This window comes from Rutilus rutilus, assembly GCF_951802725.1.
Source record: "Rutilus rutilus genome assembly, chromosome: 4".
Classification (NCBI taxonomy): Eukaryota; Metazoa; Chordata; class Actinopteri; order Cypriniformes; family Leuciscidae; genus Rutilus; species Rutilus rutilus.
The window spans coordinates 1,596,306-1,615,312 of record NC_140212.1 but is presented as its reverse complement, the minus strand read 5'-3'; the positions used below and the strand labels follow the sequence as shown (position 1 = coordinate 1,615,312).

The following is a 19,007-nucleotide window of genomic DNA, read 5'->3' as shown; positions in this document are numbered from 1 at the left end:
ATGAATGCAAACACACACCTGTAGACACAATCTGAGGACTGCATTTTCTGACTGAAAATCTGATGGTAAAATGTGTTAAATGCAGTCTGATTTGTAGCTGAAAGCCCCCCCCAAAAATAATAATATGAATCTACAAAGATGAAGGATTTGTAAAACTGTGTATGGTGGGTGTTGATGGGTCTCCGTTTTATCTGGGACACTTTTCCCAATCATTTCAATGGGAAAAATTGTCCCAGTTAACCTAAATTCACCCTAATTGCTGACGATTTGAACTGGTTTTACTTCACACATACAAACACATCCACACATATACCTTTGTCACCAGAACACGCACATGTAAAATATAACGCATGCACACACACACACTGTTCCAGCTCATCGGGTGGAGCGTATGTTCTTGTACTGGCAGAGCAGCAGGTGTTTGAAGGTCTTTTTGAAGGTGATGTTGCAGAGGGCGTAGCAGGCGGGGTTGATCGTGCTGTTGATGTAGCAGAGCCAGTATCCGATGGTCCACACGGTGTTGGGAATGCAGCTGGAGCAGAAGGTGTTGATCAGGACCATGACGTTGTAAGGCGTCCAAGTTGCGACAAACGCCACCAATATGGCCATAATGGTGCGCGTGACCTTCTTTTCCCGAGAAGCCGGCGCCTTTTTCTTCTTCGGCGGCTGCTTGGTCATTTTCACGATTTTCCTCGCCACGTGATTCTGCCTTTCGGTCGCAGGAACGATCTCTACAGTCGCGTTCGAAGGCGCGTAGCAGTCTCCTTTTGGCGATTTGGTGTTGATCTTGATGCAGGTCAGTTTGGATCCGCCAGCTTTGGCGCGGTGCCTAGCAGGAGCTTCCTCGGCTATTGATGGCGCCACCACCTCCTCTTTTTGATTGTTTACGGCGCCACTTCCAGAGCTGGAGTCATTTGAGCTTTCTTTCTCCTCGTTTCCTCGTCCGCCATCTTCCGCTTCTCCGCTCGCCGTTGATGGCGCTTTGCCATTCTGGAGTTTGGCATCATGTTGGTTGGCGGCGTCCTCTGTTAGCTGGGTCTGTCCTCGATCTGTTTCTTCAGCTGTTAGGTTGTTGTTGGTGGGTTTGTTGGTTGTGTTTTCGCGGATCTGATTGGAAGAGGCCGCGTCGAGGTTGGCACCCGATGGCTTGCGGTTGTCCTTCTTGACGCGGCTCTTGCTAGCACGGGAAATCTGCCAGTACAGCACCATCATGATGATCACAGGCAGGTAGAAAGCCGCTATAGCTGTGCCGAAAGTGACCGCGGCGTTGGAGAAGAACTGAATGTAGCACTCCTTCTCCGGCACTGTGCGCCCACCAACGATAAACTGCCAGAAGAGGATTGCCGGGGCCCAGAGAATGAAAGACAAAACCCATGCCGCCGCAATCATCATGCCGGCCATTTTGGTCGTCCTCTTCACCGGATAACTGAGCGGCTTGGTGACACAAAAATAGCGATCGAAGCTAATAATCAGCAGGTTCATGACCGAGGCATTGCTAACCACGTAGTCCAGCGCCAACCACAAGTCGCACACAACCGGGCCAAGCGGCCAGTATCCGATCACAATGTAGACTGTGTACAAGTTCATAGAGCAAAGGCCAATGATTAGGTCAGCACAGGCCAGGCTAAACAAGAAGTAATTGTTGACAGTCTGCAGGCTTCTGTTTACCTTGATGGAAAGCATGACCAAGATGTTCCCGATAACGGTCACTAGGCTTAGTGAGCCGGCCACCAGTACAATGAACACCACCTCCACTGTCTTATACGGGCTCTCGTCCACTGTCTCCATGGTCTCGTTGCCCTCGGAGGCGTTCCAGAAGGTGAAGTTTATTGTATCCATGGTGCTCACATACAGCTGGTCAGTTCACTATACGAATGACTTCCGACACCTATATGGGAGAAAAAGGACATTTAGCATGTTGCAATTTATGTGACAAAACATGGATCTCTTCACATCATTGTAAGATGGAGAAAAGGAGAAAGGCAAACAATGCACTGGATGTAATTTAGGCCTACATAAATGTATCTTACAAACAGGGCCGTGACAGTGTCCAGTGGTAAAGTGATGGTATCAAAAGACATTAAAATGTTATTATTACAAATGTTATATTTAAATGATTCTGAATGATTGCATGATTCCATAACGGTATCATAAATGTCAAGAAAACCCATCAGACATAAGAAGACAAGAATAAGAAGCCTGGTAATTGTTCTCTATTAAAATAATGTAATTTTTATAGTCTTTTTCATTTTAATTAACATTTGAATATTTGATTTATTCAATTGAATGTTCAGTGCTGAAATAATGTTTCTGTACTAGTTTTACCAACTACTTATCCAGGTTTCTCAGAAGTCATCATAGGATGTATGAGATTTTTTTTTGTGTGTGTGTGTTCCCATAGCAAAAGAAAAACATCACAACTGTGTTTTCACAATTTTCAAAAAGAGTAAAAAAATAAAATAAAATAAAAATAGTGAGAGAAAAAGAAAGATGTCCATTTGACGTCACTCCCACATTTGCTGTATTAGAAACACCCTCACAGCAGCGTTAACTATTTTTTTGTAATTGAATGCAAAGGTAATATAATACAAAGTTTAGTGTTATAAATGTACATACATTTAAAAAGTATAGCCTATATATATATGGTAACTGTAGAAACAGTCTGTGTATTTTCGCGCTGAAATTCAATAAACAAATAACTGACGTGCACGCGCATCTGCAAGGAGAAACGGCGGGAAGCGCGTGAGGTGACGTGAGCGCCGCTCAGAGTTTACCTCACAGTAAGTTTATAAAGTAATAATGCTGATTTATAACATGTAAAATAACCGAATAACCACCAATATAAACCCGATGAGGACATCTGGCAGTCGCACGTGTTAAGGTTCAGCATGTTTGAAGACAAGAAGTTCACCTGAGGGGAGTGTTGAATACTGCTACTCTCCCGTTTCACAGCGGTAATTATTACAGTAAGTTAAGTGTGTGTGTTTTTTTTATATGTCCCAACTGTGTATTTCACACAGAGTCACAATTTGAAACAAAGAACCTAGTCATATTAAAAAAAGAAATGTGGTAAACTGGTTGGTCTCCATGGAGTAGTTGAACTGTGTAGTTTAATGTGATTTAATATTCAGTGTAATTGAACATGGAACCAATTATTTTTGGGCAGTTTCTATGATCACAGTCACACACTCGTAAAACATCGAAATATATTGTTAGAGTGCCAACTCATCACGTCAATTAAAATGTGAGGGATGGGATTTCAACTAATGTGAATAATGAAACGGATGAAATTAAGTGAAAGTGAAATTTTAAGCACTGCTCGAACTTGAAAGCGTTCGCGGGCTTTTCAACTTCTGCTTTAAAGTCAACGAGCGCGCGCGCGCGTCTGATCCATCTCCAGCATTCAATTACACTGTTACACAGCATTCAGTGGCGTTTACTTCAGGCCTGCTTTAGCCTAGTCTTTCTGTCAACAACAACCATTTCTCGAATTGACTTTAATATGGTTGTTTACAGAGTAAATGTTTTAGTTACATGTTTTTCATTAAGTTTCTGGGAATCGAATAACCAGAATCGAATAACTCGAGTTCTATATAAAACTTAAAATAATGAATCTCATGAAAAACACGTCCAGGTTACATTACAGCCCAAAACCAAAAGAATTAGAAAATATATTATGTATTAAGAAGCACATTTAGCCTGTTTTATGGCCATTAAGAGATTTTTATATATAGCCTATATAATCATCATTGCTGTTATTTGACTGTATCTAATTAAAAATTACAGTACAAAGCAGGTGTATAAATGCAGATGTATACGTTCCTTGAAATGAACAACAAAAAAATGTTTTATTCAACATTTCTGTATTATATAACATTATATTGTAATATTAATGACATTTTTTTCTTGTTTTGCAGTGAAGTGAGCCGACATTTTTTTCAATCGTCATAAAATTAGTGTCAGAGGGCAAAGAAATCTTAATGGTCCTAAAAATAGAAGAAGCCGACCGTCGGTGCATCATGGATGACTGCACACAACAGGTTGTATGAATTCAAGAGTTGGTTCTGTAACCTTACAGCTGTTTGATCCTTTAGACCGAAAATATCAGAAAAACGACAAATTGGTACTGTCAGTTTAATCTCCCGCTTCTGGCTCAGTCATGCCTTTCCTCTTTGTATTAAAAATCAGGATTAGAGCAAAGGAACGGTTCCCATATGTGCGCCATGGGGCGAAATTAACCTAATGCTTGTCTGTCTGACTCTCTCTCTCTCTCTCTCTCTCTCTCTCTCTCTCTCTGTGTGAATGTGAATAGATACGAGTCCGGTAATGGTGATTAGAGGGAAGAGGTTATCAGTCTTACAGAGCCACAGTTCACTCTGTTTTTCTCTATTAAAACGGTGCCTTATTTGCTGCTTTTCCCCTGAACAGCCTCTGAATAACCAGAGAGAATTCACTTATCTCCAGTGCCAGAAAGCCCTAATCATAGTGTTAGCCACGGCACTAAGCCAAACTAATCCCTATAAAAACGCTCCATGTCCAGCAATCTGTGTTTTTTAGAATAGGCAAACGGCAACAATGCTAACCGCAACACGACACATCACTGCGCGCTACAGGCCATCTGCACTCCAGGCCTTTACACAGTCATGTGTACATAATGGCTCCATTCCAAAGCCTAGTGAGCTCCCTTGCTGTCTATGCAGTCAGCTGCCTTCTAATGCATCTTAATTAAGACTGCAGCTTAAGGGATGCTGTACACAGGCGGCAACGGTGTACATCAGATTAATAACTCTCTTATAAGTACTCAACTCTATATTGACTCCGTTAGAGTTTTATATTAGCTTATTGATAAGTTAACAATCAAAAGATGTTGTGCTTGGTTGGTGCAAATGCTTTTGTTGTCATTTTTAATGACTTATTTATACATATTTGTGAATTTTTGCCTTGGGGAAAAAAGTAGATTATCTAATCTGTTAACTTTTTTTTGGTTTTATTTTAGTTTTGTTATAGGTTTTATTACCTTTTATTTTTTTATGTTAATTTTAGTTTAGCTTTTGACATTTTATTAGTGTTTTTTTCCAATACATTTTTCTATAATCTATAATTCTATTTAATCTATTTTTGTATTTTATTTTTATTTTTTACTTATTTCCAGTCAACAATTTTAGACTTCAACTTAAAAGAAACATGAATCTTATCAGGTACTTTTTGCACACTTAACATTTTTTTTATTTTTATAAAGTTGTAAGCAAAGATTATTGGAGTTTATGTTTTACACAAAAACATACTTCTTTGTTTTCTACATTCCTTTCAATTTGTGAAATTAACTAGCAGTTTCTGAGTGAAAATTGTAAAAGTAAATCCCACATCAGATTTTTTCAATATAGAAACCCACGTTTCGGAAGAGATCTACTGTACTTTAAGAGACATCCTTTATCTACCTTTAAACGCTCTCCTCTTCAGGTTGTTTGCAGGGCTCGTTTCATTCGGCACGTGTGTGATATTCAGCCTTTGGAGTCCTGAGTCCTAAAAGCTCGGACCTGCTTTGACTAATCAGGTGTAATGGAATGCATTCAAGTCATTAGGCGTTTGTGCATTCGGCTCCTCGGCGACCGGCTGTTTGTTTTATAATGACAAACTGCCCTCATTTCCACTCAGAATTATTCCAATACTGTGTTCATATCCCACCGCTGCTTACTAATGGAGTTCTCTGATCCCCGGTCCAAATTTGAGCCGGCTGAAGCCTTATGTTGAATGACAGAATGGAGGAGTTTGGCGTTATGAATAAGTTTTGTCAGCCTTTCGGACTTCAGTCGTTGTGGAATTGGTTCAGTAGAGCTGAAAATTGCCTCTGCCCTATGAGACACACCGAGGACTGATCTCCAACTTTTGTCCCTTTTCTACCCTTTGCTTACTGTTTTCCTCGGCTATTCGAAGGTTGTGTCTGCTCTGTGATGAATATGTGATATTTGGCGGTGTGATAAATATCAGCGTCTGACCACAGATGCATATATTTACATAAACTCTCAAAGCACAACGGCCGTCCTGACCTGTATAATAGATCAACTCGAGTGTTTGTCTGGATTTATGCTCTATATACTGTAAAAAAAACACTCAGCTGAACGTATCGCTCAAACCAGCTTGAGCCCGAGCCAATCATATCATGAGTTACTTTGAAAAAAAAAAATGAGCTGAAGATTTTAATAACGTTCAACTAAAGTTCACTCAGAGTATATCCATCCATCTATCTATCATCATCCATCCATACATCTATCTATCATCTATCTATCATCTATCTATCTATCTATCTATCATCATCCATCCATACATCTATCTATCATCTATCATCATCCATCCATACATCTATCTATCTATCCATCTATCTATCATCATCCATCCATCCATCTATCTATCTATCTATCATCTATCTATCTATCTATCTATCTATCTATCTATCTATCTATCTATCTATCTATCCATCTATCTATCTATCTATCATCATCCATCCATCTATCTATCATCTATCTATCTATCCATCTATCTATCATCATCCATCCATACATCTATCTATCATCTATCTATCTATCCATCTATCTATCATCATCCATCCATCCATCTATCTATCATCTATCTATCTATCTATCTATCTATCTATCTATCCATCTATCTATCTATCTATCATCATCCATCCATCTATCTATCATCTATCTATCTATCCATCTATCTATCATCATCCATCCATCCATCTATCTATCTATCATCTATCTATCTATCTATCCATCTATCTATCATCTATCATCATCCATACATCTATTTTCCTTCAACCATTCATCTATCCATCTATCCATCCATCAACTACCATCAACCATCCTTCTATCATCTTATCATCCATCCATTCATCCAACCATCCATCCATCCATCCATCATCTACCCATCCATCCATCCATATATCCATCCATCCATCCACTACCATCATCCATCCATCCTATTAAGGTGGTTATAAATAGCTGCTTATCTCACATCTTTTGTATGGTCCCTCCCATTTCTTTATTATTTCTATTGTATTTTAAATACTAGATTCATACATATTCTATAATAATTATAGCGTTTGCCTGGTAAAGTGTTCAAAGTGGTTGCTAGGGTGTTGCTAGGCGGTTTCTTACTGTCCAAGTGAAAAGATTTTCAAGTCTTTGATATTCTCTAGAAATGAATTTCGGGATTTTGTTTTGTATGTATGATCAGGAAAAATGGACCTCGGATGAAAATAGGAGCTTGTTAATAACTGTTCATATAACGTTTGCCTAAACCCTAAATCTGGTTTGGTCTCGGACTGAAACTGGACCTCCTGTGGCCTCGGTCTGCATTATGTTATTATGGTCAGTGTAATCATACCATTAGCGTCCAGAAATCTACAGTGATGTTGCCTGACACACGGCACTGAGTACAGGACCAGTGTCTTGTCTCTGCTGTATTGACTGCAGCGGTCTCTGATTAGATAGTGGCATGAGATTTCAGTCTAAATGGATGAATGGCTCCTCAATGCGATTTTAATGATGTAGTTCTTCTGGTGCAGAGATTGTCTTTCCGGTGCAGCTGACGGTGTTGTGGAGCGGGTGAGACGGGTGTTTTTGGGTGTGTCATTTTATTGATCAGGAGACTTAATGAAGTGTATATATATATTAAGTACACACACACACACTACCGATCAGAAGTTCAGGAAAATATTTGTTTTTTTTTAATACTTTTGAAAGAAATCTCTTATTATAAAAACAATAAAAACGGTGAAATATTATTACAATTTAAAACAGCTGTTTTTTTGTTTGTTTTTTGTGTGTGTTTTTTGCCTTTATTGTGATAGGACAGTAGAGAGTCGACAGGAAGCGAGGTGGGAGAGAGAGACGGGGGACGGGATCGGGAAAGGTCCACGAGCCGGGATTCGAACTCGGGTCACCCGAAGCGCAGCGGCGCTATATGTCGGTGCGCTGCCCATGAGGCTATCGGTGTGGACAAAACAGCTGTTTTCTATGTGAATATATCGTTCAAATGTAATTTATTCATCATTACTCCAGTCTTCAGTGTCACATGATCCTTCAGAAATCATTCTAATATGATGATTTGCTGCTCAAGAAACAATTCTGATTATTATCAATCTTAAAAACAGTTATGTATATTTGATTTTTTTTCTTCAAATATTTGTAAGACACAAATGAGTTAATACTTGATATACTGTAATAGTATAGAGCTATAAAACTAACGTGGATAGTAGCTCAGATCATTTTCAGCACAATTTGAGACATTGTTGAGATCTCTTGAAACTTCAGGAAAAGACTCAATTTGCTCTCGGCGTAATGTTACTGTTTAATGTGTATTTTCTTCTTTCCTATAGGTCTGTGAGAGATGTTTCCACCCTGTGATGGATATCTTGGCATAGATGGACACGGTTATATCCGAGTGAACTCACAGCAGGTGTGTGTGTGTAGCAGGTGTTTGTGTACGTGTGTGTGTGTGTACAGACAGGCTGAAAGGTTAATGACAAACTGAGGAGAGGCTCTTTGAACTCAAACCCTACAAAAACAGATTCCACTCGAGCTTGTTGGTAATATTAAGTGAAAATGCAAGTGTTTATAGTCAGCAAGTGAGAGTTTGTTCCCTAAAACAGATGCTTGATTGTGTGTGACAGGCCGCAGTTGTGTTTGCGACGTCTTCCATCTGCCGCTGTCACTCTGGACTTTTAGTGTATGACATCGCGCTGACAAACACACTTAACGTCTCTGAATCATCCAGGAGTCGGCTGCTCTCAAACGTTTTATTCTGACATGGCGTAACTCTAACCTGAAGCCATCGTGATTGACCTGAGAGCATCAGTCCTGCTGTGCAAGAGCGCAAAAGCTCAGGCTGTGGTGTTCATATGTATTAAAAAAAATATATACTCCAATGCATGGCAATTCTCTCTTCTACGATTCTGAATAGAATCTGAAAACTTCAGTCATCAGTAAAAAATCGTGCAGCAATAATGCTAAGAAAAAGAGAAAAATCAACTCACTGCCCTTGTCTGGAAATCTTTCAGATACTTAAAGCACTCACAGATAGTGAAAGCACTTTTTGTGTATTGCTTGCATTTGTTTAATAATTCTTAACATTCTTATATGCCATGAACCAAAGCAGTCAGCTAATTCTAACAAATGTATACAAATAGTTTAATAAAAATGCACAAATAAATTTGATATTCAAAGTCAGTAACCTCATTAATTAATAAGAATCAGATTGTGAGTTGCCTAAAGATTCCCACCCCTAAAATGGTTATCTGTATATACATATATCTGTGTGCATATGTGTCTATATGTGTGTTATGGTCTCTTGGACAGGTTAACTCAGCGCTGGGCTGTGGCGTGGGGTCTCAGCTGTGAGGTGTTGGCAGATGGAGATGGTGTTCAGCGGGGGTTTGCGGACACTGGAACAACCCATTATGGACACACAGAAACATCTGGCGGTCTGGATATCGGCTCAGGACATCTGATGCAGTACTAACACACATGTGCTTTTTGTTATTGCTTCTTTCGTTAGACATATTCTTTTAGCTATTAGTCATAATTTAAAGTTGTGCAAGCTTGTTTGTTTTCAGCGGCCTTGGTTTTGGAAGTATTTTTAGTTGTTTTAAATTCTTTGTTAAAACGTTATCCGTCATGAACCAAACCAAACCAACCAGCTGCGAGGTGAATCACAATATTATGAACTTTGTATTTGGAAATCAGACAAAAATGAATGACAGTCAAGTGAAAAAAAATGATGTAATATAAAACTGATCATTTAGAGTTGTTGATTGAATCTATAAAAACAGTATATTTTTAGTTTGTTGCAAAATTATATAAGTATTTTGGCAGCATATCTGTGAGGATGATTCAGATTCGGGTGAACCCAAGAACAGGTATTTAATGAAACACACAGTGCAACAGATGAGGATAGCAGAACTGACAGTTATATGGCAGATGATGCAGTACAACAACAATGCTATCTTTTCAGCAGGGAACAAGGAGTCCAAGGGACACACACACACACAAGAGGATCAGATGAAGACGTTGGAGACCAAGGAGATGCAATGGCGCTGGAGATGAACGAGTATATATGAGTATATGCTGGAGATCACTGGTAATTATCATACAGATCTTGGCAGATAAGTATCACAGGTAACTGAGTCTGTATTCAAACATTTATTTCAAGCACGGATTGCTTCTGAAAGCGCTTCACGAACTCACGGCGCCATCTGCAGGGCAGTCAAAGCGTGAAATGCAAGTAAAAATCGGCGCTGAAACGGTGTTACTCGCCAGTTGCCAGTAACTTTATTATAAATTGACAATGCATGGTTTTGAGAATGTTATATGGCTTAGTGCAATCATCAAATCGCAATGGTTGTGATGTAATTGTATAAATATATAATGCCAATTCGAGTCCTTGACAGTAGGTACTCAGTAGCGCCGGCTCTTTCCACCAGTCGTCAGCAAGATGAGGCTCTGTGGATAGAGATGACAGAGGAGGATGGCGAGGCTTCAGGAGGGAGACATGAAGGTGCAATGAATGCGGTAGTGAGGTGGTAATTGCAGTTGGTATGTGACTGGGTTTATATGTTTTGTGATGGTGAAGGGACCAGTTATCGATGCAGGGCCTCAAGCCTCCATCGTTTTTTTCCACAAAGAAAAAGCTCAAAGCAGCAGGTAATGTCAATAGACAGATGTAGCATTGCTAATGAGTCTCCATGTCATTTTACTTGGGTAGGGAAAGTGGACAGATCTTTCCTCAGGGCATTGGCTCACCAGGTAAGAGGTCAATTGCACAATCCCATGGTCAATGTGGTGGTCATTGTGAGGCTCATTGGGGGCAGCAGACTTTGTTTAAGTGCCAATACCATGATGGGATTTCCAAAGACTTTCTCTTGGCCTCTCAATGATATTAGAGTTAACAGCCAGAGAAAGTGGTTTCTTGATGGGCACAGATGCGGTAGGAAGAGTTTGAGTTGGGAAACAGCCAGGGAAACATTGTGAGCCCCACTTCAGGACGTCTCTGGTGGACCGGGAAATAACAGGAGAGTGATGGATGAGCCAAGGGTCCCCCAGAATCACATTAGCATTGGAATAGTCCAGAACCAGGTAATTAAATGGAGAGGATATTAGAGCTGGTTGCATATCTCACCAGTGGACATGGAGGTTGAATGCATCACACCACAGTACATGCACAGTCACTGGCTCAGCTGTCGTTGGTGCTCTGCCAGAGATAGCCTGAATGTGTTTATTTGCATAGGTTTGCTGCCTGGTTCTGGAAAGCCAGTGATTGGGGACTAGCAGTTGAGTGGCGGAGGCTGCAAAGCTGGATTTACATAGAGGAAGTGTAAGTGACGCGGATGGAGAGTTGGATGAAACGTTCAAGTCCCATTGAATCATCACAAGTGGAGAGATGCAGCCACAATGCCGGGTCGAGTCCTAGATGGTAAGTACTCAGTAGCGCCGGCTCTTTCCACCAGTCGTCAGCAAGATGAGGCTCTGTGGATAGAGAAGACAGAGGAGGATGGCGAGGCTTCAGGAGGGAGACATGAAGGTACAATGAATGCGGTAGTGAGGTGGTAATTGCAGTTGGTATGTGACTGGGTTTATATGTTTTGTGATGGTGAAGGGACCAGTTATCGATGCAGGGCCTCAAGCCTCCATCCTTTTTTTCCATGAAGAAAAAGCTCAAAGCAGCAGGTGATGTCGATAGACAGATGTAGCCTTGCTAATGAGTCTCAATGGCATTTTACTTGGGTAGGGAAAGTGGACAGATCTTTCCTCAGGGCACTGGCTCACCAGGTAAGAGGTCAATTGCACAATCCCATGGTCAATGTGGTGGTCTTTGTAAGGCTCATTGGGGGTAGCAGACTTTGTTTAAGTGCCAATACCATGATGGGATTTCCAAAGACTTTCTCTTGGCCTCTCAATGATATTAGAGTTAACAGCCAGAGAAAGTGGTTTCTTGATGGGCACAGATGAGGTAGGAAGAGTTTGAGTTGGGAAACAGCCAGGGAAACATTGTGAGCCCCACTTCAGGACGTCTCTGGTAGACCAGGAAATAACAGGAGAGTGATGGATGAGCCAAGCGTCCCACAGAATCACATTAGCATTGGAATAGTCCAGAACCAGGTGATTAAATGGAGAGGATATTAGAGCTGGTTGCATATCTCACCAGTGGACATGGAGGTCGAATGCATCACACCACAGTACATGGACAGTCACTGGTTCAGCTGTTGATGGCGCTCTGCCAGAGATAGCCTGAATGTGTTTATTTGCATAGGTTTGCTGCCTGGTTCTGGAAAGCCAGTGATTGGGGACTAGAAGTTGAGTGGCAGAGGCTGCAAAGCTGGATTTACACAGAGGGAGTGTAAGTGACGCGGATGGAGAGTTGGATGAAACGTTCAAGTCCCATTGAATCATCACAAGTGGAGAGATGCAGCCACAATGCCGGGTCGAGTCCTAGATGGTAAGTACTCAGTAGCGCCGGCTCTTTCCACCAGTCGTCAGCAAGATCAGGCTCTGTGGATAGAGATGACAGAGGAGGATGGCAAGGCTTCAGGAGGGAGACACGAAGGTGCAATGAATGCGGTTGTGAGGTGGTATTTAGAATTGGTATGTGACTGGGTTTATGTTTTGTGATGGTGAAGGGACCAGTTATCGATGCAGGGCCTCAAGCCTCCATCATTTTTTTCCATGAAGAAAAAGCTCAAAGCAGCAGGTGATGTCGATAGACAGATGTAGCCTTGCTAATGAGTCTCCATGTCATTTTACCTGGGTAGGGAAAGTGGACAGATCTTTCCTCAGGCACTGGCTCACCAGGTAAGAGGTCAATTGCACAATTCCATGGTAAATGTGGTGGTCATTGTGAGGCTCATTGGGGGCAGCAGACTTTGTGTAAGTGGCAATACCATGATGGGATTTCCAAAGACGTGCTCTTGGCCTCTCAATGATAGTGGGGTTAACAGCCAGAGAAAGTGGTTTCTTGATGGGCACAGATGAGGTAGGAAGAGTTTGATTTGGGAAACAGCCAGGGAAACATTGTGAGCCCCACTTCAGGACGTCTCTGGTAGACCAGGAAATAACAGGAGAGTGATAGATGAGCCAAGCGTCCCACAGAATCACATTAGCATGGGAATAGTCCAGAACCAGGTAATTAAATGGAGAGGATATTAGAGCTGGTTGCATATCTCACCAGTGGACATGGAGGTCGAATGCATCACACCACAGTACATGGACAGTCACTGGCTCAGCTGTTGTTGGCGCTCTGCCAGAGATAGCCTGAATGTGTTTATTTGCATAGGTTTGCTGCCTGGTTCTGGAAAGCCAGTGATTGGGGACTAGAAGTTGAGTGGCAGAGGCTGCAAAGCTGGATTTACACAGAGGAAGTGTTTAATTTGATAAGTGACTCGGATGGGGAGTTGGATGAAACGTTCAAGTCCCATTGAATCATCACAAGTGGAGAGATGCAGCCACAATGCCGGTTCGAGTCCTTGATGGTAGGTACTCAGTAGCGCCGGCTCTTTCCACCAGTCGTCAGCAAGATGAGGCTCTGTGGATAGAGAAGACAGAGGAGGATGGCGAGGCTTCAGGAGGGAGACATGAAGCTGCAATGAATGCGGTAGTGAGGTGGTAATTGCAGTTGGTATGTGACTGGGTTTATATGTTTTCTGATGGTGAAGGGACCAGTTATCGATGCAGGGCCTCAAGCCTCCATCCTTTTTTTCCACAAAGAAAAAGCTCAAAGCAGCAGGTAATGTCAATAGACAGATGTAGCTTTGCTAATGAGTCTCCATATAATTTTACTTGGGTAGGGAAAGTGGACAGATCTTTCCTCAGGGCACTGGCTCACCAGGTAAGAGGTCAATTGCACAATCCCATGCTCAATGTGGTAGTCATTGTGAGGCTCATTGGGGGCAGCAGACTTTATGTAAGTGGCAATACCATGATGGGATTTCCAAAGACGTGCTCTTGGCCTCTCAATGATAGTGGAGTTAACAGCCAGAGAAAGTGGTTTCTTGATGGGCACAGATGTGGTAGGAAGAGTTTGAGTTGGGAAACAGCCAGGGAAACATTGTGAGCCCCACTTCAGGACGTCTCTGGTGGACCAGGAGATAACAGGAGAGTGATGGATGAGCCAAGCGTCCCCCAGAATCACATTGGCATTGGAATAGTCCAGAACCAGGTAATTAAATGGAGAGGATATTAGAGCTGGTTGCATATCTCACCAGTGGACATGGAGGTCAAATGCATCACACCACAGTACATGGACAGTCACTGGCTCAGCTGTCGTTGGCGCTCTGCCAGAGATAGCCAGAATGTGTTGATTTGCATAGGTTTGCGGCCTGGTTCTGGAATGCCAGTGATTGGGGACTAGCAGTTGAGTGGCGGAGGCTGTAGCGCTTGCTCTTTCCACCAGTCGTCAGCAAGATCAGGCTCTGTGGATAGAGAAGACAGAGGAGGATGGCGAGGCTTCAGGAGGGAGACACGAAGGTGCAATGAATGCGGTAGTGAGGTGGTAATTGCAGTTGGTATGTGACTGGGTTTATATGTTTTGTGATGCTGAAGGGACCAATTATCGATGCAGGGCCTCAAGCCTCCATATTTTTTTTCCATGAAGAAAAAGCTCAAAGCAGCATATGATGTCGATAGACAGATGTAGCTTTGCTGATGAGTCTCAATGGCATTTTACTTGGGTAGGGAAAGGGGACAGATCTTTCCTCAGGGCACTGGCTCACCAGGTAAGAGGTCAATTGCACAATCCCATGGTCAATGTGGTGGTCATTGTGAGGCTCATTGGGGGCAGCAGACTTTGTGTAAGTGGCAATACCATGATGGGATTTCCAAAGACGTGCTCTTGGCCTCTCGATGATAGTGGAGTTAACAGCCAGAGAAAGTGGTTTCTTGATGGGCACAGATGAGGTAGGAAGAGTTTGAGTTGGGAAACAGCCAGGGAAACATTGTGAGCCACACTTCAGGACGTCTCTGGTGGACCAGGAGATAACAGGAGAGTGATGGATGAGCCAAGGGTCCCACAGAATCACATTAGCATTGGAATAGTCCAGAACCAGGTAATTAAATGGAGAGGAAATTAGAGCTGGTTGCAAATCTCACCAGTGGACATGGAGGTCGAATGCATCACACCACAGTACATGCACAGTCACTGGCTCAGCTGTCGTTGGTGCTCTGCCAGAGATAGCCAGAATGTATTTATTTGCATAGGTTTGCTGCCTGGTTCTGGAAAGCCAGTGATTGGGGACTAGCAGTTGAGTGGCGGAGGCTGCAAAGCTGGATTTACACTGAGGAAGCGTTTCATTTGATAAGTGACTTGGATGATGTAGCATTGCTAATGAGTCTCCAAGTCATTTTACTTGGGTAGGGAAAGTGGACAGATCTTTCCTCAGGGCATTGGCTCACCAGGTAAGAGGTCAATTGCACAATCCCATGGTCAATGTGGTGGTCATTGTGAGGCTCATCGGCGGCAGCAGACTTTGTGTAAGTGGCAATACCATGATGGGATTTCCAAAGGCGTGCTCTTGGACCTCTCAATGATAGTGGAGTTAACAGCCAGAGAAAGTGGTTTCTTGATGGGCACAGATGAGGTAGGAAGAGTTTGAGTTGGGAAACATACAGGGAAACATTGTGAGCCCCACTTCAGGACGTCTCTGGTGGACCAGGAGATAACAGGAGAGTGATAGATGAGCCAAGGGTCCCCCAGAATCTTTCCACAGGGCACTGGCTCACCAGGTAAGAGGTCAATTGCACAATCCCATGGTCTATGTGGTGGTCATTGTGAGGCTTGTTGGGGTTGAGTGTAACACAAGGGGATTTCAACAGGTGTCGTGCTCTTGGTACTCTCTATGGAAGTGGAGTTAACAGCCAGACGAAGGTTTTCTTGGCAGGGCCAGATGTTTTCTTGATGGGCACAGATGATGTAGGAAAATGTTAAGTTAGGAGAAACATTGTGAGCCCCACTTCAGGACATCTCCGTTGGAACAGGAGATAACGGGAGAGTGGATGGATGGATGAGCCAAGGGCACCCAAGAATCACATCGGAGATGAAATTCTCCAGAAACAGGTAGTTAAATGAAAAGGAACTGACGGAAGGCTGGTTACGTAACTCACTAGAATTTGAATGCACCACAACATAGCACAGTAACGGTTCCTGAGTCAGCCGTCGTTGACGCCCTGCCAGAGATAGTTGAATGGTGAAGACGACTCTCAGATGGACAGTTGGATGAAACGTTCAAGTCCCACTGAATCATCATCATAAGTGGAGAGATGCAGCTGCAGTGCTGATTGGAGTCCTTGACAGTAGGTTTTCAGGAGCTCCGGCTCATTCCTCCCACTTTGAGAGTAAAACTTCAAAGCATAGTCAGTAATATAACTGTAGCCTTGCTGTATTTTATAAAGTTTTTCACTTTCAGAGGATGCCCGAAGACTTCTTGGAAATGAGAAATTAAGTTCTCAAGGGACTATGCTGGATTGGTTTGATGTCATATTGTCTTTCCCCATTGCAGCCTTCTCAGGGTGAGTAGATAATGGACAAAGGAGATCTTAGCATGCTCAGGTATGGTGAGGGCACAGCAAAGACTCAGAGAGATAGCAGTGAACCCAATGGATGCAGGTTTTTATTGAAACAAACAGTGCAACAGGCGAGTATATCATAATTGACAGTTAAGTGGCAGATGATACAATATCAATGGTATCTTTTGATCAGGGAACATGGAGTCCAAGGGAGCACACACAGAGAATCAGATGAAGACGTTGGAGAACAAGAAGATAAAATGGCACTGGAGATTGCTGAGAATGAACAATTGCAGGAGAGGATCACACGTTCTTCACAGCATCATGGGTAATGTAGTTTTTCACCTCAAATTTAGCTGTTAAACACGATTGTGTTGAAATAATGCGAACTGATGGAATTGACGAAAGCATATACCATTGATTAACAATATCTCAAAGTAGGTCTGTCTAAAATGGTTTAAAAGTGGTTTAAAAATGGTTCAGTTAATAATCAGTTTCCCTATGGAGAGTATTGAGTTAACACAAATCGACTGTTGGGATGTATGTAATTCTTTCCCCTGATGCCCACTTAAAATGTTTTTTGACCCAATGTAGTTTTTCCATAACCATTTTCTAATTTTTCTATGTGATTATGGACTTTGACAGGTCATTTGATGAGTCCAAGCACCTTTTTCCCAGCATCTTCCTGGACAACGGCTTCTTTCTTATTATAAACATGCATCTCAACGGGAAGAAGGTGAGTAACACATTTGATCATGTAGATCTGGAATGTTGTCATAATCTCATCATTGCAATGTGTGTGAAAGCACAACACATCAAGAGAGTGTGGGGTGTTACAACGGTTGTGTGTGTGTTTGGCTCGAGGGGTAATGCTGTAGTTTGAGCCATTACAGCCTGACAGCATGCTGGTTAGCAGTGGGTTTCGCTTCTGCTTCAGCCTGGCTCCACATAATGCGTTGCAATGAGGTCCACACACCCGAGCGTGTGTGTGTGTGTGTGTGTGTGTGTGTGTTTGTGTCCACAGGGTCTAATCGTCTCTCCAACTGCCCACGACCTGTGATAGAGAGTCCAATCTGAAATGGAAATCTGCTTAAATAGCCCTGTTTTATTCCATTAATATATATTACACCCACCACCTATAACTTTACCAACTCATTAGGTACTTCTATGAACACATCGACAACCTTAATTAACATTCCCATTACTGTAACCAGTGTGTGAGCAGTTTGTTAGGCCAGAAACTAACTCTTCGCAAGAACACGAAAGCAGAAGCGGCCTGTGTTACTGTGGCTTTAACAAACCTAGTTACCGTCAAATGTTTGTGTTGTTAAATCAGATGTGCAGTTATCCCAGTAGCTAGATGTAACTTCTACATTTCACCTGCAACATTCGTAAAAAAAATTTCAATACTTTTTGAGAATCGCTGACTTTCGCTTAGAACAAAACCGACCAATATTTAAATCTTTTAATAGAACAAATCTGACCAATATTTCAATCTTTTAAAAGAACAAATAAGACCAATATTTCGATATCTTAATAGAACAAATCTGACCAATATTTCAATCTTTTAAAAGAACAAATAAGACCAATATTTCGATATCTTAATAGAACAAATCTGACCAATATTTCAATCTTTTAAAAGAACAAATAAGACCAATATTTAAATCTCTCAATAGAACAAATCTGACCAATATTTCAATCTTTTAAAAGAACAAATAAGACCAATATTTCAATATCTTAATAGAACAAATCTGACCAATATTTAAATCTTTTAATAGAACAAATCTGACCAATATTTCAATCTTTTAAAAGAACAAATAAGACCAATATTTCAATATCTTAATAGAACAAATCTGACCAATATTTCAATCTTTTAATAGAACAAAACGACCAACATTTAAATCTCTCAATAGAACAAATCTGACCGATATTTCAATCTTTTAATAGAACAAATCTGACCGATATTTAAATCTGTCAATAGAACAAATCTGACCAATCTTTCAATCTTTTACTAGAACAAATCTGACCAATCTTTCAATCTTTTAATAGAACAAATCTGACCAATCTTTCGATCTTTTAATAGAACAAATCTGACCAATCTTTCGATCTTTTAATAGAACAAATCTGACCGATATTTAAATCTGTCAATAGAACAAATCTGACCAATCTTTCAATCTTTTAATAGAACAAATCTGACCAATCTTTCAATCTTTTAATAGAACAAATCTGACCGATATTTAAATCTGTCAATAGAACAAATCTGACCAATCTTTCGATCTTTTAATAGAACAAATCTGACCGATATTTAAATCTGTCAATAGAACAAATCTGACCAATATTTCATTATCTTAATAGAACAAATCTGACCAATATTTAAATCTTTTAATAGAACAAAACTGACCAATATTTAAAACTTCCAAGTGCTTTGAACGCTCAGTCGTTTGCCTGAGT

General features: G+C 41.4%; 2 protein-coding genes across 2 annotated transcripts in view; one reads left to right on the top strand and one right to left on the bottom strand.

Annotated features, from left to right (window-relative positions):
• Positions 1 to 235: 235 nt before the first annotated feature.
• The window catches only part of chrm2a (cholinergic receptor, muscarinic 2a), a 98,769-nt gene continuing 79,997 nt past the window's right edge, over positions 236 to 19,007 (bottom strand). The window contains exon 2 of the mRNA XM_084407263.1: positions 236 to 1,888. Coding sequence (XP_084263389.1) covers positions 376 to 1,839 — 1,464 coding nt within the window. The 5' untranslated portion in view covers positions 1,840 to 1,888 and the 3' untranslated portion in view covers positions 236 to 375. The remainder of the gene's footprint in view (positions 1,889 to 19,007) is intronic.
• The window catches only part of LOC311290046 (uncharacterized protein), a gene marked incomplete at both ends in the record, with an annotated part of 40,960 nt that continues 27,137 nt past the window's right edge, over positions 5,185 to 19,007 (top strand). The window contains 4 exons of the mRNA XM_084408345.1: positions 5,185 to 5,198; positions 9,363 to 9,518; positions 16,750 to 16,884; positions 17,202 to 17,292. Of these exons, the coding sequence (XP_084264471.1) occupies positions 5,185 to 5,198; positions 9,363 to 9,518; positions 16,750 to 16,884; positions 17,202 to 17,292 (396 nt within the window). The remainder of the gene's footprint in view (positions 5,199 to 9,362; positions 9,519 to 16,749; positions 16,885 to 17,201; positions 17,293 to 19,007) is intronic.